Raw genomic sequence first — 22932 nt, 5'->3', positions numbered from 1 at the left:
CAGTACCCACTCAGGCACTCAAACCAGCAGAAGATTCTTCGTTCATCTTCCAGTAAATACCAGCCACCAAAACAAGGAGGAATTGATAGTGCCAAGGAGGCCTCTTTCCACTCTTGCTGCTTAACAAATTACACTGCACCTTCCTTTATTCAAATGTCTGGATGCTCTATTTGCTGTGCCACCTCCTGGTACTGAAGTTAGTATGTCATAGGGTTTTCAGAGCTTACTTTCACCTGTCTGCTGTAGGAATTAAAGCAGAACTGGATCTATCCCAGTATTACTGCTGCCTATAGAAAACTGTATTCTTAATACCCTAAGAACTGTGGGAAGGATGGCAATAAAAAACAAGAGCCATGCATTGTCATGTATATTCAAGGACCAACAGACTTGCTTTTCTTTCTTCTGCATATTCTTCTGAAGAGGAGGATGCCACAGCAGCTTCCTCCCCCTATCTCTTCACCTCCCATCTGGTGCCCACGTTGTCGCAGACATCCCAGAGAGAATGCCCAGTGTGCGGAGCAATCAGTGTAGAGTAGAACTCAAGTGTGGAAGTAGTTGTGAAAGTTAATTGTGACTATAGCTACTCTGACTGTGTAGCATAAAGCAGATTGTATCTCAGCTTAGAGCAAATATAACTTTTCTTCCAGTGTAGACAAGACACGTATGATTAGGTTTTGGTTTTTTCCCCGGTTAACTTCTGTGAATAATGTCATGCAGCTGAATTCAGAATGGTGGTTTCTGTACATTTAATGTAATATTTTGCTTCAAGTATTTTTATGTAATCCTTTGCAATATATATGGTTTTATATGTATTTGTAACACATATACACATTATATATGCTTTTTTTTTTTTAATATGTTTGCAGAGTTGCTGATCCTGTATGGCCAGTTATACCTTAAACCTTCTGGGCATATCAACAGAGTCTTGGTGGCTAGGATAATTCACACACTAATGAGGGGGTACTGCTTCCAAACTGATGGGCTGAGTTCAGATATGTTTATCTTCTTTTCAAAAGCAATGCAGTGTGTGAGGTATGTTGCAAGTGCTTCAGACCTGCTTTTAGAGAGTAACTCATTTTAAGTATTTGAGATTAGACTTGAATAATAGCAGATACTAATTCTTTATACATTCTTTATACATTATAATTCTTTATACATTTTTTTTGTTCTGTCTTTGAATACCAATTTAATAAATTCTTTAAAATATTAATAACTTCTGTATTTGTTAGGAAAATAGTATTTTGCATACAGTTACTTGCTAGTATTTACATTTAAACAGTTCCTGTGAAATGAAATAAGATTATTTCTTCTTGAAGTTTGACTATTTGGTTTACGTTGCAGGCAAGAGAAGAATACTGCAGGCCTGGATCATATTGTTGGAGCAATGAATATCTTCTGCAATAAGTTTGCTGTCAACTGTCGCATACGGATTTGTAAAATAGGGGAAGAAATTTTGCCTACAGTGCTTTATATATGGACTCAGCATAGACCAAAGGATTCCCTGAAGGAATCAATAATTGAGTTATTTCGTCTCCAAGTTCATCTTCATCATCCAAAGGGTGCAAAAACTCAGGGAAAAGGTACAATAAAAAGCTCTCTGGTTTTGGTTTCTATCCATCACTGTGTGTGGTTGTTTGAATAATTGTGCCAGGTTTCTGAATTTTGATACTGAGTCTTGGAAACATTAATGGGAGTGATGATTACTTGTCAGTATTAGTATTAAATTACTATGCACCAAGAGAATACTAATTGCATTACGTCCTGTAAAGGTTAACTTTTTCTATCAAAAGGTAATTTTAATTACTACATCAAAACGCAAAGTCTTTGAGGAAGAGAAATAATAGTTTAGATGTATTCATACCTTACCAGGTTTATTTAAGCCCAGATATTAGTACTGTGGTCTAAGTTTGCCTTACTGTATAAAACTGGCCAGAGAACATCACTCAGTAATTGTGTTTGTCTGTCATGACCTATTTCAGTTATAGCATCTTCTTTTTAAAAAGATGATTTTTTTTCTACTTTTTCTACAAATAGCAGAGTTTAAAAGTAGTCTGAATTTATCCATTGCATTTCACTGTAGTCTTTCCAGTTAGCTAAAGAATTGTTTATTAGAAACTTCGTTCCTACCTTAATTACTTGTAGACACTGATTGAATTCTTTCTTAACTTTATTTCACTTTTTTACTTTCTTCATTGTAAGACTTGTTCTGCATTTGTTAGGCTTTGTGTGATTTATTCTGATTTTGGCTGTATTTTGTGTTGTCTGGGTAGGTTTGCATACTGTATCAAGGGAGTGGTAAATATTATCTTTTCATACTTTTTTTGCATGTACAGGTGCATATGACTCTACAAAATGGCAAAGTATTTTACATAACCTATATGATCTGCTGGTGAATGAAATAAATCTCATCAGTAGTAGAGGAAGGTATTCTTCAGGCTCACGTAATATTGCTGTAAAGGAAAATTTGATTGAGTTAATGGCTGATATTTGTCATCAGGTAACATTTTTAGTTGAATGTGAAGTTGACTCTATATTTACTGTCTTGCAAGTTTTCCTTTTTAAAGTAGCATAGCTTTAACATTTCCTCAAAATCATTTACTGAAATATTAGTACCTTTTGCCTGTGTTCTGTTGTGTTCAGTTGTTAATTTTTGTGAAGTTTAGAAACGTGTGGACTCCTAAATTATACTAGATTTCACTAGTGTTGCTTACTAGGCTATAAGCAGAGGTTCTGTTACAGTAAAGAATAACTCTGGTTGCCTCTTAAGAGGCTTTATACACTGTAAAAAATGGACCAGTTTAGTTTGACATTTCAGTTTTCCTGTAAATACTACATTATTATTTTTTGTTTGTTTGTTTACATGCTTTTTAATGATTCTTTTTAAAAGGTTTTTACAGAGGATACCACAGTTCTGGAAATTACCCAGTCGTATACCATTTCCCAGAGAGAGTCCAGTGATGAAGCAGTACCGAGCAAGCGCAGGAGGATTGAACTAGGCTGGGAACTAATTCGAGACAACCTGCAAAGATCACAGAAGGACTTTGATGTCATACCTTGGTAATAACATCTTTACAAGGAAACAACTATCACGACAGCCGTCTTTTTACATTCAGGTGTCCCCCTGAGTATGTTGCGCTTTCGAATTAGGTGTCTGCACATACACTAATTATATATCTAAGCAATAAGCTTAGATTCTCTCAACATTTGGAAAGTAGTGAGTAGTGTTCTTGGCGCTCTTGCTTTAAAACCTTTTTGTCTTTGGTTTCCTAAGAAATAACAGAGGAAGTCTGGTGCTGCGGTGTAGAAGATACTACTACCTCTGTCTTTTTTGCTATTAGCAAAATATTAGCATAGATATCTATTAGCATAGATAAAAGCAGTCATTATGTAAGTGTTGTGTGTGTGATCCAGCTTTATGAGTGCTAGGAGATTAATGTGAGATTTTCTGCTGTCTTAAGCTGTCTGTGCCACAGGACAGCAACCATTAACAGTTTGGCGTAATACCCAGCCTAAGAACTGTTGAAGTGCAACGCCTGGCATCTTGGCTTGGACTCTGATTGAGGGGTATTTGCTTTGACATGAGGGACTTCTGAACTGGAGTGTAGCTGCACATCTTCCACTGGCTGCACCAGAAGGACTCTGTAGCAGAGAGCGTAGCAGGGAAGTCAGGTCATTGTTAAAAGACTACAGATACATTTTTCCAGAACTTACCAGTTACAGCCCTAAGCCCAAGAATGTTGAGGTTTTAGCTAAAATAGATTACACCGGATGTTTTTTGCTGTTACTGTTCCTGTTCCTCTCTGTCTTTCTGACTTTTGTGGGAAACTGCTATAGAGGATACCAGAACAGTGTAGCTGTTTGTGAACTGGGTCCTGAGCTGGGGTGGCAGGTTTGTGCATGCATCTATTGCTGACAGTATTGAGGGAAAATGGCTATTTAGGATCTGACTGACAAACTAACATGCCATTCTGTGTAGAGATGACAATCTCCAAGAAATGCCGTGACTACTGTAATTTACTCATTTGAGCAGAGTTGCGTCCATTGCTATGAGCAAAACTTACCATCCCCAGGTTAACATTTTGTTCATTTGACAAATGTTATTTTTCTTATCTGCAGAGATGTTGTTGATGATGTCATATTTCCTGTTTATATAATTTCACCCTTGAAGCCACTCCCTGGGTCAGGCTAGTCCAGAAGAAGGAAAAAAAATATTTCCTTGCCTGAAATTGTCTTCCGTTGTGGTCAGAAATCAGTCAACTCAGCTTGTGAGAAATTATTAGAAAACAGTAAAGTAAGAAAAAAGCTTGTAAGAAATTAATATTGATATTAAATCTGGACAAGCAGACTTTTCAAGTAAAACCAGTAGAAATATTGAGTCTAACCTTTGATAGTAAACAAATCGGCTCAATATTGGTAGGTGTATGTATGTGAAATGACAATCATAGAATGCTTTGTTTGTTTATTTACTTTTGAAGATGCAAATTTCAGTATGTTTGATATTAGTTGCTTCACTTTGTGTTTTCAAGGTTACAGATTACAGCTCAGTTAATATCAAAGTATCCCATGAGTCTTCCTAACAGTGAGCTGCCTCCTTTACTCAATGTCCTTCACCAGTTACTGCCTCAGCAGCGCCGAGGAGAAAGGACCCCGTACGTGCTGAGGTGTCTTACAGAGGTAGCTTTGTGTCAAAACCAGAAAACTGACTTGAAAAGCACCCACAAGTTGGAGCTCCAGAGAACCTGGGCAAAGATTTGGTCTCTTACTGTTCGTAGCGTAAGTTTCCAGCAAATTGAAGTGGAGAGCTTTGGGCTACTGGGAGCTATGATTCAAGGAAACCTCGTTGTAACAGATAGAGAGCTCTGGAAGATATTTTCAGGACCTGCATGCAAGCCTTCAAGGTATAGTAGGAAGCAAGGATAGTATTTTGTGTCTGAATCACATTGTTCCCACAGTATTATTCAAAATAATATTATTGTGGTGGCTGTATTTCTGGTTAAGAACTGCCCATGTTTGTGTTTTAAGCATTTGAAATGGGCATGAATACATACATAAGTCTGAAAGCAGAGGCAGAAGAGGAGAGGCAAGCATCCTTATTTAAAATTGACTAAAGATGTAAAATCTGACGAAAAACTTTAAATCTGACTGAAAGGTGTTGATTTTTTGAAGTTAAAAGTATGTTTTCTTCTAAATGTATTTTGATTGTGAAATAAGTATTCTGAAACAGTCTGTAAAATTGACAGGAAATGTCTAGAATAACCAAAATGTGACTTTTGAGAATGCAAAGATTCTAATCAAGGAATTTTCCAATATGAGTGCTTATTAACTTATATACTTGATGCTCCCTGAGCATACAGAAATACTGACTTTGCTTTAGAGTGCTGATCAACAAATACCATGTTTTTTCTCACAAATGTTCCATTTTTGTTACAGTTCTGCTGTATATTGTTTAGCATTGGTGATGTCTGCCTATTCAGTGCCAAAAAATTTGGATGTAGGGATGGAACAGAATAATTGTGAAAGAAATCTGGATTCTGTGTTGAAAGAAGCAATAATGAAATGGGGACTCTCCTCCCATTTGGAGGAAGAAATGGAAGAATGTGTGGAGTTGCCTCCTGTGCTCTGCAGGTAAAATCTTCGTGGCATAATTTTACATCTAAGCTGACCCTGTAACACAGAAGATTGTGCAGGCAGAAGTGGTTTTGCAGAATTGTATTATGTTAATACTTTGCTAGAGTTTATAGCGTTTTTAAGCTTACTGGAGAATGTCATTTTGGGGACATAATTTAGTTATCTGTCCATAGCATAGCAGATAAAAGCTTAAGAAAACGTAAGCTTCTTTGAAGCTACAGTGTAAATCTGGTTAACATTTGGGTGCCTTTCAGGAATCTCAAGAGCTTTTCTGATTACAAGAAAAATACAAAACAATTCTCTCTTTTTACAGTGATTTTCCTCATCTTATATTACAAAAAATTCTTGTGAGCCTGACGATGAAGAACTGTAGAGCTGCCATGATTTTTTTCCAAAATGATGCTAAATGGTATGTTTTTAAATCAATCATTATAGATACTTTAGCTTCTTCTATTTGTCATTTTAGGAAGCAGAGATAATTAAATGCATAATTCTTCAAGCTCTTTCACGTTTCTATACAACATCTTTCAGACCCCATGAAAATAATGGCACTTTTACAAATTGTTAAGATACTTTAAGCAGACGTTAATATAGTCTCTTGCTGAGAGTCAAAGCTTCAGGTATTGAACAAAATAGTTTATAAGGGCCACTGTGCATCATCTCTCTTCAGCAATACAACTAAATATTTGGCTCTTTAACCATAAGTACATTAGGTATTTTTAACTCATTACATATATTTTCTGAAAAATTTGCTACTTCATACAAATACGTATTCCGGATTTTAACATTACTTTCCATTCTAAAGGAAGCATGTCTTAAGAGTGTTCCTTAAGATAGATGCTAAGTAGAAAGTTGGCTACTTGCTTACCTTCCATATGTCCTCTACCTGTGTTTGTGGCCCCAGCCACACGTTACTAGAGTCTGTTGGAGTCACTCTGTGAATGCTGTTGCATCTTTCACTGGTGCATTTGTTCAAACTGTTGGACTATATCCAGTTTCCTCTTCATGAATCTCAAAGGTGTGTAACTCGTTCTAATGGAAGATAAGACTTTCCTACCTAGAAGTTAGAAACACTAGTTTCAGGGGGTTTGTGTTTTTCTCCTTCAATTGTGTGAAGTTGGTTGAGATCAGCCATCTTAACACAAAACAAATGCTGCTGTATAAGTACAGTAAGAATGTGTGATGTGTATGGAGGCTTCATTTTTCCTTCCGTTTTCTTCAGACAGAGCTAAAATGGTAGTATCTATTCCACAACAAAAGTCACCTCAGAAATTAAAGATCAACTGGAGTTTGGAAGCAGAAAAAGATAGAATCATAGACTAGTTTGGGTTGGAAGGGGCCTTTAAAAGTCATCTAGTCCAACTTCCCTGCAATGAGTGGGGACATTTTCAACTAGATCAGGTTGCTCAAAGTGCTGTCCAACTTGACCTTGTATGTTTCCAAGGATGGGGCACCTACCACCTCTCTGAGCAACCTGTTCCTGTGTTTCACGACCCTCATTGTAAAAACTTTCCTCCTTATATCTAGTCTAAATCTACCTTCTTTTAGTTTAAAACCATTACTCCTTGTTCTATCTCAGCAGGCCCTGCTAAAATGTCTGTCCTCATCTTTCTTACATGCACCCTTTAAGTGCTGAAAGGCTGTAATAAGCTCTTCCCAGAGCCTTCTCTTCTCCATGTTGAATAACCCGAAGTCTCTCAGCCTGTCCTCATACGAGAGGTGTTCCAGCCCTCCTCCCAGGTGTTTGTGGGGCCCTCCTCTCTGCCCACTGCAGCAGATCCATGTCTTTCCTGTGGTCCAGAGCTGGACACTCTCCGTGGGGTCTCACAAGAGCAGAATAGAGGGGTAGAATCACCTCCCTCAACCTGCTGGCCATGCTTCTTTTGATGCAGCCCAGGATATGGTTGGCTTTCTGGGCTGCCAGTGCACATTGTTGGCTCATGTCTCATTTTTCATCCAGCAGTACCCCTAAGTCTTTCTCATCAGGGCTGCTGTCAATCCCTTCATCCCCCAACCTGTATTGATACTGAGGATTGCCCCAACCCAGGTGCAGGACCCTTATTGAACCTCACGAGGTTTACACGGGTCCACTTCTCAAGCTTGTCCAGGTCCCTCTGGATGGCATCCTGTCTCTCAGGCATGTCAACCACACCACTCAGCTTGGTGTCATCTGCAAACTTGCTGAGGGTGCACTTGGTTCCACTGTTGATGTCACTGATGAAAATACTGAACAGTACTGGTCCCAGGACAGACTTCTGAGGGACACCACTTGTCACCAGTCTCCATCTGGATATGGAGCCATTGACCACTGCCCTCTGGATGCAACCATCCAACCAATTCCTCATCCATCGAACAGTCCACCCATCAAATTTATCTCTTTCCAATTTAGAGAGCAGGGTGTTGTGGGGGACATTATCAAAAGCCTTACAGGAATCCAGATAGATGACATCTGTAGCTCTTCCCTTGTCTACTGATGTAGTCACTCCATCACAGAAGGCCACTAGGTTGGTCAGGCAGGACTTGCCCTTGGTGAAGCCATGCTGGCTATCTCGAATCACTTCCCTGTCCTCCATATGCCTTAGCACAGCTTCTGGGAGGATCTGTTCCATGATCTTCCTATCTTCCTAGGCATAGAGGTGAAGCTGACGGGTTGATAGTTCCCAGGGTCCTCTTTTCTATCCTTTTTAAAAATGGGTGCAATGTTTCCCTTTTTCTAGTCACCAGGGACTTCTCCTGACTGCCGTGACTTTTCAGAACTCATGGAAAGCGTCTTGGCAGCTACATGAGGTAATTCCCTCAGGACTCTGGGACGTATCTCATCAGGTCCCATAGAATTCTGTATGTTCAGGTTCCTAAGGTGATCACAAACCTTATACTCTCTTATAGCAGGAGGGATTTTGCACCCCTGGTCCCTCGTCGTGCCTCCCATCCACTCAAGGGGTGTGGGGAGAGAGGTTGCCAGTGAAGACTGAGGCATAAGAGTTGTTGAGTGCCTCAGCCCTCTCCTCGTCTGTTGTTATCAGTTTCCCAGTCTTTCTCATCAGGGGGAGTACGCTTTATTTCACCTTCCTTTTCTCACTGACGTACCCGTAGAAGTCCTTGTGTCCCTTGCCAAATTCAGCTCCATCTGTGCCTTGGCCTTCCCTACCCCGTCTCCACACAACTGGACCACGTTCCTATACTATTCCCAGGCTACCTGTCCCTGCTTCCACTGCCTGTGCATTTCCTTCTTGCCCTTTAGTTTGACCAACAGGTCTAAACTCAGCCATGCTGGTTTCTGACCTTCTTTTCCTGATTTCTTACACCTGGGGATGTTTTGCACTGTATGGAAAGTGTCCTTAAAGACCTGCCAGCTCTGTTCTGCTCCCTTGTCCCTGAGGACTGTTTCCTGGGGGTCCTACTGACTAACTCCTTGAGGAGCTGGAATTTTGCTTTCCTAAAATCCAGGGTCCTGACTTTGCTCTTCCCCTGACCCATATGCCTCAGGACTGTGAACTCCACCAGTGCATGATCACTGCAGCCCAGGCTGCCTCCAATCTTGATGTCACCAATTAGCTCACTTGCATTAGTGACCAGCAGGTCCAGGATCACATCCCCTCTGGTGGGGCTGTCTATTACCTAGTTTAAGAAGTTATCCTCACTGCACTCCAGGAGTCTCCTGGATTGCCTAAAGATTGCCACACTAGTTTTCCTGCAGATGTTGGGGTGGTTGAAGTCCCCCAGCAGGATGAGAGCCTGTGAGCGCAATGCTTCCTGTAGCTGGAGTAAGAAGGCTTCGTCAATAGGCTCTCTTTGATCAGGCAGCCTGTAGTAGACACCAACAACAAGGTTCCCTGTGTTGCCTCAGTCTTTAATTCTCACCCATAAGCTTTCAACCTGCTTGAGGCTATTCCAGAGACAGCTCTTCACACTCTCTCCATTTCTTTATGCAGAGGGCAATGCCTCTGCCCCTCCTTCCTTGCCTGTCCCTTCTGAACAGTCTGTAGCCATCGATAGCCACACTCCAGTCGTGGGATTCGCCCCACCAAGTTTCAGTAATGGCAACTAGGTCGTAGCTTTCTAGCAGCATGGTGGCTTCCAGCTCCTCCTGTTTGTTGATAGATATTTAATAGATATCTATGGATAATTTAGATAATAGAATATTTTGGTTTGCTTTTGTTTATTTCTTGCATTTAAATAATAAGTTTTAAAGACTTGTTAGTCGTATACTGGCTGCTAAAGTAAAAATGATGTCTCTTCTTCAAGTGTGCAACACTTGCAAGGGAAAGAAGAAAACATTTTTTCTGATGTTGAAGAGCTGTATCTGCAGACAACATTTGATGAAATGGATATTTTCACTAACTTTGCAGTAAATGTTGCAGATAAAAATACGACTGGTTCAAGACTTGCCATCAACCAAAATCTTAGGGAAACACTGGAGTACTGTCTTTTAGCAATGTCAGAAAAGCTTTTAAGCATCTATGCTCCTAAGGTAAGTTAGAAATTACTGTTACATCTTTATATTTGTGCTCACAAGCAATATATTCTCAAGGCAAAGTATATAGATTTTTGTTCCTTTTGCTACTAAAAATGAACTGCAAACATTTTAAAACTATATTCAATGATACAAAATAGAGAAGTCTGTATTTCTTTACCTCATTGGCAAAATATCCATTGTTTTCCTAAGTATGTGGGAATACACAGAAGTGGTATAGAGGTGGAAGTATGTGGAAAGTTGCCACACAAACTGATGTTACCCTGATTTTGGTGATGTAGGTTTCAGCTTCTGTGCCCCTGTAATGCTTTCAGCTCTTGCCAGTTTTCAGCCAAGATAGCCTGGGGCATAGAATCATAGTTTGATTAGAGTTGGAAGGGATCTCAGAGATCATTGAGTTCCAACCCCCCTGCCATGGGCAGGGACACCTCCCACTAGAGCAGGTTGCCCAAAGCCCCATCCAGCCTGGCCTTAAACCCTTCCAGGGATGGGTCATCCACAGCTTCTCTGGGCAACCTGTTCCAGTGCCTTGCCACCCTCACAGTAAAGAATTTCTTCCTGATATCTAATCTAAATCTCCCCTCTTCCAATTTAAAATCATTACCCCTTGTCCTGTCACTACACTTCCTGACAAAGAGTCCCTCTCCAGCTCTCCTGTAGGCTCCCTTCAGATATTGGAAGGCTGCTATGAGGTCTCCCCGGAGCCTTCTCTTCTCCAGGCTGAACAACCCCAGCTCTCTCAGCCTCTCTTCGTAGGGGAGGTGCTCCATCCCTCTGATCATCTTTGTGTCCCTCTGCTGGACCCGTTCCAACAGGCCCATGTCCTTTCTGTGTTGAGGACTCCAAAGCTGGACACAGTACTCCAGGTGGGGTCTCACGAGCGCAGAGTAGAGGGGTAGAATCACCTCCTGTGACCTGCTGGCCACGCTTCTCTTGATGCAGCCCAGGCTGTGGTTGGTTTTCTGGGCTGCCAGTGCACATTGCTGGCTCATGTTGAGCTTCTTATCCACCAACACCCCCAAGTCCTTCTCCTCAGGGCTGCTCTAGCCATTCTCTTCCCAACCTGTATTTGTGCCTGGGGTTGCCACATCCCAGGTGCAGGACCCCGCACTTGGCTTGGTTGAACTTCATGTGGTTTGCACGAGCCCACTTCTCAAGCCTGTCCAGGTCCCTCTGGGTGGCATCCCTTCCCTCCGGTGTGTTGACCACACCACCGAGCTTGGTGTCATCGGCAAACTTTCTGCAGGTGCACTCTATCCCACTGTCCACGTCTCCATCAAAGATGTCAAACAGCACTGGTCCCAGTACCGACCCCTGAGGAACACCACTTGTAGTGGTCTCATAGAGGTCTTAAAGAGTTAGGTTTTGTAAAACAAGGCAGCTGTGTAAAGGAGTAATTGTAAAGAAAGCTGCAAATACAGGCTGTATTAACAGGAGCACAGCCAGTGCTGAAGGGAACTGATTTTTCCCCTCTACTCAGTGCCTTTAGATGGCATTTAAAATACTGTTTTGGGCCTCCTAGTACAAGACAGACATTTAGTGCGTTCAGTGGAGGCCACTGAGATGGTGGGGGCTCCAGCACTTGACCTGTGAGGAGACACAGAGGAGAATGGAGCAGGGGTGGCTTTGGGGGAGCCTGCCAGTGCCTATAAGATTGTCTAGAAGATGGAGCCAGGCTCTTCACAGTGACGTATTGCAGGAAGATGAGAGACAGCAGGCAGAGTCAAGAGATGTTCACACTGGATACAAGGAGAGTTTTATCTGTGTGAGGACACTCAGGCAATGGCACAGGTTGCCCTGCCTGAGAGGTTGTGCACTCTTCATCCTTGGAAGTTTTCAAGCCCTGAAGTTTTCCAAGTCAAGAAAGGTTATCCTGCCCCTCAACTCTGCCCTGATGAGGCCCCATCTGGAGTACTGGGTCCAGTTCTGGGCTCCCCAGTTCCAGAAGAACAGGGAACTGCTGGAGAGAGGGTACAGCAGAGGGCTACAAAGATGATTAGGGGCCTGGAGCTTCTCCATTAGAGGAAGGACTGAGGGACTTGTGTCTTTTTAGCCTGGAGAAGAGAAGGCTGAGGGGGGATTTGATCAGTGCCTATAAATACTTAAAAGGTGGGTGTCAAGAGGACGGGGCCGGTCTTTTTTCAGTGGTACCCAGTGACAGGACAAGAGGAAATGGGCACAAACTTGAATATAAGAAGTTCCACCTAAACATGAGGAGGAACTTCTTTACTTTGAAGGTGGCAGAGCACTGGAACTGGCTGTCCAGAGAGGTTGTGGAGTCTCCTTCTCTGGAGACATTCAAAACCTACCTGGACAAGTCCCTGTGCAACCTGCTCTAGGTGGACCTGCTTTTGCAGGGGGGTTGGACTAGATGATCTCCAGAGGTCCCTTCCAACCCCATATCATTCTGTGATTCTGACTGAGTCAAGCCTTGAGTATCCTGTTCTGACCTCTGATCCGACCCTGCTGTGAGCAAGAGGTTGGACCAGAGTATTATGTAAGTATTGCTATGATGGAATCTGAAGGAGAGGGAGAATTCAAAGTATTGTGAAGGAAGGAAGTGTAAGGGCCGTGGGACACAGAGAATAATAACATGGAGAGCCAAAAGGACGTGTTAGGGATCTGAGGCAACTGCAGTGCAAAACAGTAGGATGCAAATCTTCGTTAATTTTGGAGAAATCTGTATATAAAAGTGTTTTAAAGATTTTAATGAATTCTTTATTTTGGTGAAACAGATTAATGATAAACCACTGTTATTTATACTGTGTATTTGGTTTAGTCTAAGGTTGTTGCTGCAGAACACCTTGTCCGATGTGTCAGTCTCTTGAGTGGTGTTCTTGGTTGCTATTGCTGTACTGGTATATTAAAAGAAGAGGATGCTTGTAAATCAAAGTTGTTCCAGACTGCTAAGGTAAGCAGCAATGTGTTTGGGAGATATTAAAAATGAAAGAAATTGTTAAACATAATTTTTTTTGCTATCCACAGTGACACATTTTCAGAGCATGAATATTTCCACGGGTTTCTGCTTAAAAAAAAGGCAGTTGAGAGAAGTTTAAATATGTTACTGCTGCTGAAAGAGAGGAGTCACTGAAATTCTGTCAGTACACCAACACACCAGTTTTGCAGTTGGGATTATTCTAAATATTGATACATTTCTGAGTCACCCCTTTAATTAAAATAAAATATCATGGACATGTGGACAAAAGATACTTAAAAGAATAACAAGTGCTTTATTTTATAGGTCATCTATGCAGGAATCTGTTAAGATCATTTGATGGTTTAAACCAATATGTATACAGCTACTATTATTATTACTACTACTACTACTACTAGTTGAGGCAGTTTTTTGCTTAAATATGGAAACCCAAAACTTACACATTATGGAGAGATGCTGTATCTTTCTTTTATGATGAAAATATCAATGTTTCAGGCAGGTTTAGGCCATCTTTTTGTCACTTCTGGAGCAGAATGAGTGAAACAAAAATCAAAGAAAAAAAATAGTCCAAACTCACTGTTGCATGCTATATATATCAAAGCTGTATGAATGAGAATATGTGAATGAGAATCATGTCCTTTTGTTTCTGTGTGTGTGCTGTGTATGTGCCAGTGTATAAAGGAATTTAACTGAAATGTTTTAACTGTGATGTATTTTTACTAGTCTCTCATTCATTATGTCGGAGAAGGCATTTCTCAGTCAAAAAACAAACTAAACGAAGATGCCCAGATCAACTCACTGAGGACTTTGATAATGCAGTGCATGAAATGTTTGTGCAATTGTACCAAGGTAAAGTTTATAAAGTAGTTTATATTTCTTTCTTCATTAATGATATTACAAAGTTGAACGTCAGACATATGGTACCTGAAAAAAATGGATTAACCTATCTGTACATCTTACTTTCTTACAGAGCAGTGCTAGTAAGATGCTGTCTAATATATTCCTGCATTTGTTAACATCAAAATTTATGAATGATCTTGTAGATATTTGCAAAAATCTGGTAAGTACATTCTATCTGTTTCTAAATGCAGTTCTCTTCAATTACAGGATTTTTACAGTATAACAATTTGGAGGCAAACCAAATGAGATGCTTATTGAAAAAATAAATCAAAATATGTTGAGTTTTATAGAGAATTTCTAACTGGAAACATTTCTACTTACCATTTGAACACAGGCATAGGAGAAAAATGAGAGCAGATGGGCAACAGCTGATCACGGTTAGAATGCCAGCTCACATTAAAAAAGAAATTATGTTATTTTTTGAAAATTTTTAATACTGTATTAAAGTATATACAGATTTAATGGCACAGAAAGAGTTTCTGTAACACATGACATAACTTTAATGTACTTGTAAAGTTTTAAAAGCTTCTTTTTATTTATTAGTTTGATGGACTTATGTGCCTTAGAACACAAATTTATTTATAATATAGGTATTAAATCTAACTGTAAATGACTCTCCTTTCTCACTGACAAAAGTAAAAGGTGGCACATCACTGTGTTTAGCACAGTGTAAGTCTTGTAGAGAATTGGTTCTGTCTTACCTCAAACCAGGACAGTATTTGAAAAACACTTCTCTGCAAGACTCACAGATATCCTTGGCACCATCTAAAACATGGAGACTGGTGTCTGTCTTAGGAAGCTTGTGTCCTAAAGACAATAGTTCAAATAGAACAACTCACCTGTGTAGAAGACAGGTTTATCACAAAGGATGAAAGTAATCAATTCAGTGTACCCTTGTTGTCTTCACTGGGAAACTGTGGTGTCTTTCCTTGTGTTACGCCTGTGGTGTTTTGCCTGTCCTTAAAAGCCAGCTTTAAAATGATGTGGTGTTTTTGTCAGATGACATTTACTGGAAAGCCAGGTGAACTGGGAGAAGTGGATCTAATGGGGAATGATCCTGAGGAGAGTGTAATGGAAGTAGATAACCAGGTATCTGATGATCTTTTTGATGATCATTCTTTGACTGACATCAGTGACACAAATGAATCTGGTGAGATGCAGAATGTAACAGGTAAGTCTTTTCTGTGTCCAAAACTATTTGTAAAAGCTTGTTTTTACAGATTGCTCCTTGTTTGAAAGACAGACGATAAAAAATTGTGCTACTCTATTCATACTTGAAGCAGGTAGTGCTTAATGCCACTGCCACTGACAGCAGCTGGTTTGTTTTCCCCATCACGTTGAATAAGTGCCTTTAGAAGTATCTTCTCCAACTATCTTATAAATAATCTAAGTAAATAAAGTTTGCAATTGCAGGAAGTTAGAGGAGTTCTAAATGTGACAGGAAAATGACATTGCAACTTCTTAATTTAAAGTATAATTGAAATTTTAATGAGGATATTAACACAGTAGTAATTGTCATCATTTCAATTTTGGGGAAGCTTTGAATCCGTGTTTGAAATATATCCTAAGTTGCAGTTAACAACACAAAAGAACACAGCTACAGATGGTTCCACTCAGTTTATTGTAACCTTGATGGAGAAATCAGCCATATGTTTGGGCACAAAAAATTAAAAGCCTCTGTTCTAGAGAGGGCTTTCATAGAAGTTGGAAACACTTAAGAAGCTGTTACTGATGCAGTAACTGCTCAATAACAAATAACCTTAAAGGTCGCTGTCTATACCAAGAACTTAAATTAGTTTTGTGAATACCTAAAATGTTACCAACTTTTTTATCGTCCTTGGAGAAGCATTTCTTACATGAAAATCTCATTTTCAGGTGCTTTGAGCCCATTAGCTGAAGAACAGTTGACAAAGCAGGATTTACTTCTCCTTGAAATTCTGAGGTTCTTGTGTATTTGTGTAACTACAGTCCAAACTCAGACAGTGAGCTTCCGAGCCTCGGATATCCGGCGGAAGCTGTTGCTGCTTACTGATGGCACTGTCTTTGATAGTGCTAAGCCATTGCACCTGCACATGGTGAGTGTCAGCTTTCTTTAAGGAGACCCACATCTGTATCTGTACTGTTTTAAAATATTCTTGTCAACTGTATATTCTTGTCTTTCTCTTGTCATCGGTCCCCTGAGAAGGCGTTAAAATGGGTACTTTTACTTTTTTGAAGTGTGCTTTGGTCAGGGAAAGAGCAGTTAGAATTTGTAAGCCAGAAAGTAAAGAACTGGGAAGCATAAACATCTTGCCTTTCTCATTAATTATTTGTTAAATAGCTGGGAATGGTCTCTGTAGGAGAATAAGTCTCTGGTTTTAGTTTGCAAAGGAAATATTTTTGACTACCAAAACTAAAAATTTCCTGAGCCATGTTACTGTGTGACAGTCTTTGCATGAAAAGACAGTCAGTCTGACATGTGAGAGCTGATGAGAGATATCCTTCCCACGTGATTTCATGTAAGAGTTACTGAAAATGTTTTATAATTTTTCTTTTCGTCTGCTTAGTTTTTAACTATTATTTTCCATTTTGTTTTTTTCTTGTTGTTGTTTATTCCCCAGTACTTGGTCCTTTTGAAGGAGCTCCCTGTTGAAGAACACCTCTTGCCTGAAGACGATGTTCAATTGCTTCTTAGGCCTCTTTCGTAAGAGAGAAATTATTCAGCATGTATTCGAGCTATTTTAGTTCAGCAGCTTGAGGACTTGGGGGCTGTTTAATGTTTCAAGATATTTTTTCTTTATTTCTTTCCCAGTGATGTGTGTTCTTTGTACCGTCGAGATCAAGAAGTTTGTGAAGTAATTCTAAATAATTTGCTTCCTATAGCAGTAGGGTTGGCCCAGTCCAATCCCCATGCTAAAGAGACAAGGGATGCCCGAGGACAATTTTTGACAGTTGTTGGAGCCTTTTGGTAAGTTTTATGTATTTAATCCAGAAGTCTGTTGGGCATATAATTTTTAATTTTGCTATCAGTGTGAAGACTGTAGTCCTATTGTGTGTCTTGCTATTGGTATCCTGTGATATCTTTATTCAACATCTAACTTTCCAGATTTTCTGCGTCATGTCCTTTCCAACCTAGACAATTCTATGATTCTATGTAGCAAAAAATCGTATCATCTTTAAGACAGTGTTAGAACAATAAGTGCTACACAGTTATATATTAACAGAGACTGATTGTACTCTGAATTGCATCAGTAATTATAACAAGTGATAACTTCAGCAACCAAAAAGTAATATTTTTTACAGTTGTAGATTAGCAATAAAACCATCAAATCCTCCCAAACCAGCATATTGACTACAAAAAAATGAACTGCTGAGCAGCAGAGAAACTAACTAGTTAGACTTTTTCTCAAAATTGTTGGCAACTTTTTCCTTTATTCAAATCTTCCTTATTTTAGGCATTTAGCTCAAGGAGGGAAATGCACAGCACCAGTGAGAGTGGCCCTTTTAAACTGCATGAAAGCCCTGCTTGAGGTAATCCTAGATTTTTTGACATCCATTAGCATGTTAAGTATATGCTTAAAAACAGTATCTAAAGATTTTTTAGATGCATCAGTGTGTATTCCGTTGTAGGTCTTCTGTATATTTTAAACCACAATATTAATTCTCTTCAGGCTGATCCTCATTGTAAGTGGGCAATCCTTAATGTGATAAATGAAGATCTACCTGTGAGTGATGCCTTCCCACGTTTTCTCGCAGATAGTCACCATCAAGTTCGCATTCTTGCTGCAAAGTCGATTACCAGGTGATAATTTATATCTTTTTTCTGTTTATAAGAGTAACACTTAATTTCACTTAACTGGGTGTTACTTCTACTGTATAGCTGCTCTTTTTGGTACTTCTGGGGATTTATTCTTGACAGTATAGAAAAGCCTACCACGTTACTTTGGTTAAGGTGTTCAAACTTTGTCTATGTTCCAGTTATTCTGTGATGTGAGATATATATATAAAGAGACAGATAAACAATATGTGTATCAAAAACTATATATGACGGCAAATTTTGCACAAAATTTATTACACAAGACTCGAATAAGAAATAGTTTTTTATCCTCTAGAAATAGTTTGGGTACATTGTGTAGTGTAAAAACTTTTTCAAAGGATCTTGTATTTTGAGTACTGTGTATAGTTCTTTCTCCATACATCAAAAAGGATGTAATTGAGCTGGAATAGGGGTAGAGGAGGGATGTTCAGAAGTATGAGATGCTTTATGCACGGCTGTTGATTGCATAAACTGAAGCCTTTCAGCACAAAAGGAGTTGAATTGCAGGAGATACAACATAATTCTACAAAATCTGAAGCCAACCGAAGTGAAGATGGGCAGTGTTTTCCAATTTAAGGACTAGAGGACATCAAGCAAAACTAACAGATTCAGGATTCTAAGAAAATATGGTTGACTTCTTCAAACAACATTCAGTTATTTTGAGTATTATCCTACTATCTTCAATTGGAGGTTGAAGGTTGTCTGTATGTTTACAGTGGTTCAAAAAGCAACAGATTCACAAAAGATGAAATCATTGAAGGACATTAAATATGGTTACCACTTTTAAGTCATAATCTGCCAAGGCCACCTGTGGTCATAATGTATTCAAGGAATTATTATGTGTACAAGGCAAGCACACGGTGATCTTTCTTAGGTATCTGCTAATAGTAACTTAGAAACAGCTGGAGTACCATTTGGTCTGATCCACTGTGGTGCTCCCATTTTGCTCCAAAGAGCAAAGTGGGTTGGGCCTTTATCTAAAAAAAGTAAATTCTTTGAGAAACTCTTTTTACATATACACCTGTTCAATAAATATATTCCCAAAGTACTTCATGACATAAAATGTTCCTTATGATAGACAACTGAAGTTTGGCTTCCTACACTGGCAGAAGTTGGGAAACTTTTATATGTTTCCAGGCTGTTCTCTGCCCAACAGATTCTCTTAGTGTTATTGGTAATGTTTGAGGGAGAGGAAGGAAAGACTGCTGTACAAGAAAGTTAAGAAGAAAATAACAATATTCAGAAGATCAGAATCTTATTATTTGATATGCACAATATGTAGTAATTTTGTAGACTGAATGTTATGCTAATAATTATTGTTCTTTTTTGAAGTTTGTTTCAGGATGTGAAACAGAGAGATTCTTCTGGAATGTCAAAACCTCTTCCCTTGAAGCTCCAGCAAAAGGCTTTTGAGAATGTGTATCTCAGAGTTCAGGAAGGAATGAGAAATCTGGTACCAACATCTAGTCATTTGTTTTGTCTGGTTTTCATTTTATGAATAAGATGACTTTTAAAATGATCATGTTTACTTTTCTAAGAGCATTAATTCTTCTGGATTTCTTATAATCTGAGGTGGTGAAACAAGGTGGTAGTCAGGAAAGTCCTTACACATCCAGTCAGTCACTGTTTTGCCCACATTAGAAGTTTGTAAACTTTTTCACTGTATGTTCCCAACTGCTTTTCTGCATGATACTATTTGTTGTTGTGGGTTTCAGTACCGTAACTCTTAGGAATCAAAATAAAATGTAGCCTTGATATCACAGACAACATACAAACAGTGAATAAGAGACAATGTAAATTCAAACTATGTGTTTATATAGTGCCCTTAATTTTAAATTATTTATGCTCATTTATTAATTAGGAGATTGCTTTAACAGAATGGTTGTATGAGTTCCTCATTATTTCTTACTGAAGGTGAGGGGTGATGCAAGTCCTGAAGATCTTCTGGACAAAGAGTGTAATGGAAAAGCGGTTTTGCTGATGCTTATAACCATGGTTCTGTGCTGCAGTCCAGTCTGTGAAAAGCAAGCTCTCTTTGCTATTTGCCAGTCTGTGAAAGAGAATGGATTAGATCCTCAGCTTGTGAAAAAGGCAAGTATAAAATTCCATTTTATATTTAGATTATAAATTAAGGTTAGGTTAAAATTGGAATGGTATGAAATGCTTTTGTCAATAATGAAAGTTGTTAGATTTTGTAAGAGCATGACTAATGTAGGACTTAAATACCTGAATGAATTTGTTATTATCTGTAATGACCCACATAGAAATAACGACATCATAAAAGGCAATTTTAATGGTAAATCTTGTATGTTAAAAGCCCTGATCTGAAATACAGGTAGATTTTTATACATTGAAGATTGCAGATCTCGTTTTAAAAAATCTTTCTACCCAGTGGAAGTAAAGTGAGTTTTCCAATGTGGAAAATACTTAAAATAAATGCAAAGTATTGGAAGATGCTATTTGTCTTGTGTACTTTTAAGTTCACAAGAGCATAGTGAAATCACTGATCTTTATACTGCTGCCTTTCATGCCAGTCATTTTTTCAGTGTGCATATTCTCTCTTTTTTATCTTTCTATTTGTTGCCTCTTGTTTTTACACTCTACCCCTCAAAATGTGTACTGGCTGGCCTTTCTTTGCATACCACCTTATATGGGGTACTTGTAGTTCCTTGGTCACACTCTTTTGAGATACAGAAATACAAATAATTTTAAAAGTGCCTATGCTAAACAGGAGCTGGGTTATACAAATACTTGTTAAAAGGCTGGAGGACAGATGGACATGGAGGTGTAGTGCTGTCAGTTTGCCATAGTATTGTATACTCTGTATGCTATTTCTGCAATCTTATTTCATGTACAGGTTTTGAAAAAAATATCTGACGTTTTTGGCTACAAAAGTATAGAAGACTTCATGACGTCACATTTAGACTATCTGGTGATGGAGTGGCTGAAAATAAACGACAGTGGGTATACCCTGTCTGCTTTTCCTTATGTTCTTCTGAACTACACTAGCCTTGAGGAATTCTACAGGTACGTTTGCTGTATAAAAGCAGTTTATTTAGCGTTATTTATAATTATGACACAGGGTTTCAAATTCCTAAATGTAGTAATGCATCAGGATTTTGTTGTAAGATAACATTTTGAGAGCTTTTAAAATGTATTCCAATTACCTTGTGTATCATATTTATGCTGGTAAGATATTTTTTGTATAGCAGTAGCTAAACAATAATTACAAGTTTAGTTATGGAGTAGAGGAATGGTATTTGCTGTATTATGCTTGAGATGTTTTTACAAAATCCAATTCAAGGACATTCTGGATATTTATTTACTACATGTAGGTCTTGTTATAAAGTTTTGGTTCCACACCTGGTGATTAGAAGTCAATTTGAAGATGTGAAATCGCTTGCCAACAAGATTGAAAAAGACTGGAGGCAGGTTCTAGCAGACTGTTTTCCAAAGATACTTGTGAATATCCTCCCGTATTTTGCCTATCAAAGCCATGGAAAGAGTGAAGTAGCAGAGCAAAGAGATACGGCTTCTAAAGTCTACGACATGCTTAAGGATGAAAACTGCTTAGGAAAACAGGTAGCTTATTTAAATGTGTAAATTGAGTTCTATGGCATTTAGCAGACCTGAAAGAAACTTTTATATATTCTGTAGTAACTGGTAGTAAAATTAAACATACGTTTTTTTTCCAGATAGTGTAGGAAAGTAAATTGGGAATCATGCGTTTTCATGAGGAAATGAAATGTTAAATTATTTTAGCTAAGATATTTTTCTCTTATTAAACCGTTATATTTTTTCTTCTAGCAAATTGACAATTTATCTCATAATAACTTACCAGAGATTGTGGTTGAACTGTTGATGACCTTCCATGAATCACCTGATACCACGGTAGAAGAAGGAGCTTATCTAAGTAAATATATAAGGTACGTGTTTGTAGATTTTCTAAATGCTGAGTGTATTTGTGTAATACTGTGCTTTAAAACGTGCTCTTCAGGCATAAGAAGAGGTGGCCTGGAAGCTAAAAATGAAAGGGTTTTGTTGTCATTAGTAATGACGTGTCACAGGCACACTTTCTCACATAGCTATTCCCCAGTATCAATAATGAGAACCTCTCTAATACTTCAGTTAACAGAAAGAATGAATGGGTGGGCAAGAGAATGCTGTTGTATCTTGGTGAGCTGGACTGTGGCCACCAACTTGGATTAGTTCAAATTTGGATGGGCTGCCCTCTCTGTAAAGTTGGTCAGGTTTTAATGTCTAAATTAAAGGGATTCTTTTAAAGGCCTTTAGAAGCCACTGAGAAGTGAAGTGAACCATTTCTTAACAGTTCTTGTAGTGGCAGCTCCTGGCTTTGGTAAGCACAATGCTTAAGCAATGCCAACTAAATGAATTCCTAAGTAATATAAATATTCTAATGCCATAAATATCTTTATTTTTATGAGCTTTTCAGTCTTGGTTGTTGTCCTAAAAATATCACTATTTGCACAATTACATCTGGACATAACTTTCCAGATTTTTATGTTTAGATACAAACTATTTGGAAAAACACTACACTTTCTGAAGTTATTGAAGATATTTTTATTATAGAAATACAAAGTTGAAAGAAGCCAAAGCATTTCTGTGAAAATCTGCCAAATGTTAAATGGCTGATGATTTCAGAACTTCATAAAAGAAACTTGTTTCAGTGGGTTTATTAACAGACCGTGGTGTCTGCTTGTAACCAAAGGTTTTCTTTCTAAGAAAGGGATGCTAAGAATAAGAGTGATGAAACTTTTGCTGGTTTTTTTTGCTGATTTTGCTGGTTTATTGCTATCATGACACTTTTATTTTCTTTCTGAGGTCCCAGAAAAGGTCACTGCCCTTTTTTTTATAATGAGGAGATCCATGATTACTTTTATCTTAACCAAACTGTACATAAGTACAAAATACAGAACCTTTATCCATGACTTGCAGGTAGATTTTCCTATGAAGTACCTTAGATGAGATGAATGTGTGGTTTATTAGCAATATGATCTTTCAAAAAATAATAATAGAGTATTAAGAAAGTATGACTTAGAAAGTTACCATAGAGGGACAACAGACACCTAAAAATAAGATTTCTTTCCAGAAAGAAATTCTTTACTGTGAGGGTGGTGAGACACTGGAACAGGTTTCCCAGAGAAGCCGTGGATGCCCCATCCCTGGAAGTGTTCAAGG

At 38.7% G+C, this 22932-nt stretch overlaps 1 protein-coding gene across 1 annotated transcript in view; it reads left to right on the top strand.

The window, feature by feature from the left end:
• ATM (ATM serine/threonine kinase) overlaps positions 1-22932 on the top strand; it is a 71863-nt gene that overhangs the window by 7807 nt on the left and 41124 nt on the right. Inside the window, exons 6-27 of the mRNA XM_014966141.1 lie at positions 867-1032; positions 1342-1580; positions 2334-2497; positions 2888-3057; positions 4527-4898; positions 5431-5625; positions 5942-6037; positions 9874-10099; positions 12882-13013; positions 13761-13886; positions 14008-14097; positions 14937-15108; positions 15813-16012; positions 16538-16620; positions 16729-16884; positions 17372-17447; positions 17588-17718; positions 19066-19186; positions 19648-19824; positions 20591-20760; positions 21069-21315; positions 21541-21659. Of these exons, the coding sequence (XP_014821627.1) occupies positions 867-1032; positions 1342-1580; positions 2334-2497; positions 2888-3057; positions 4527-4898; positions 5431-5625; positions 5942-6037; positions 9874-10099; positions 12882-13013; positions 13761-13886; positions 14008-14097; positions 14937-15108; positions 15813-16012; positions 16538-16620; positions 16729-16884; positions 17372-17447; positions 17588-17718; positions 19066-19186; positions 19648-19824; positions 20591-20760; positions 21069-21315; positions 21541-21659 (3628 nt within the window). The remainder of the gene's footprint in view (positions 1-866; positions 1033-1341; positions 1581-2333; positions 2498-2887; positions 3058-4526; positions 4899-5430; positions 5626-5941; positions 6038-9873; positions 10100-12881; positions 13014-13760; positions 13887-14007; positions 14098-14936; positions 15109-15812; positions 16013-16537; positions 16621-16728; positions 16885-17371; positions 17448-17587; positions 17719-19065; positions 19187-19647; positions 19825-20590; positions 20761-21068; positions 21316-21540; positions 21660-22932) is intronic.

Source organism: Calidris pugnax, unplaced genomic scaffold (genome assembly GCF_001431845.1).
Source record: "Calidris pugnax isolate Ruff unplaced genomic scaffold, ASM143184v1 scaffold20, whole genome shotgun sequence".
In the NCBI taxonomy this organism is placed as follows: domain Eukaryota; kingdom Metazoa; phylum Chordata; class Aves; order Charadriiformes; family Scolopacidae; genus Calidris; species Calidris pugnax.
Note: the sequence above shows the minus strand (reverse complement) of the source record. Positions and strands in the feature narration are given on the sequence as shown.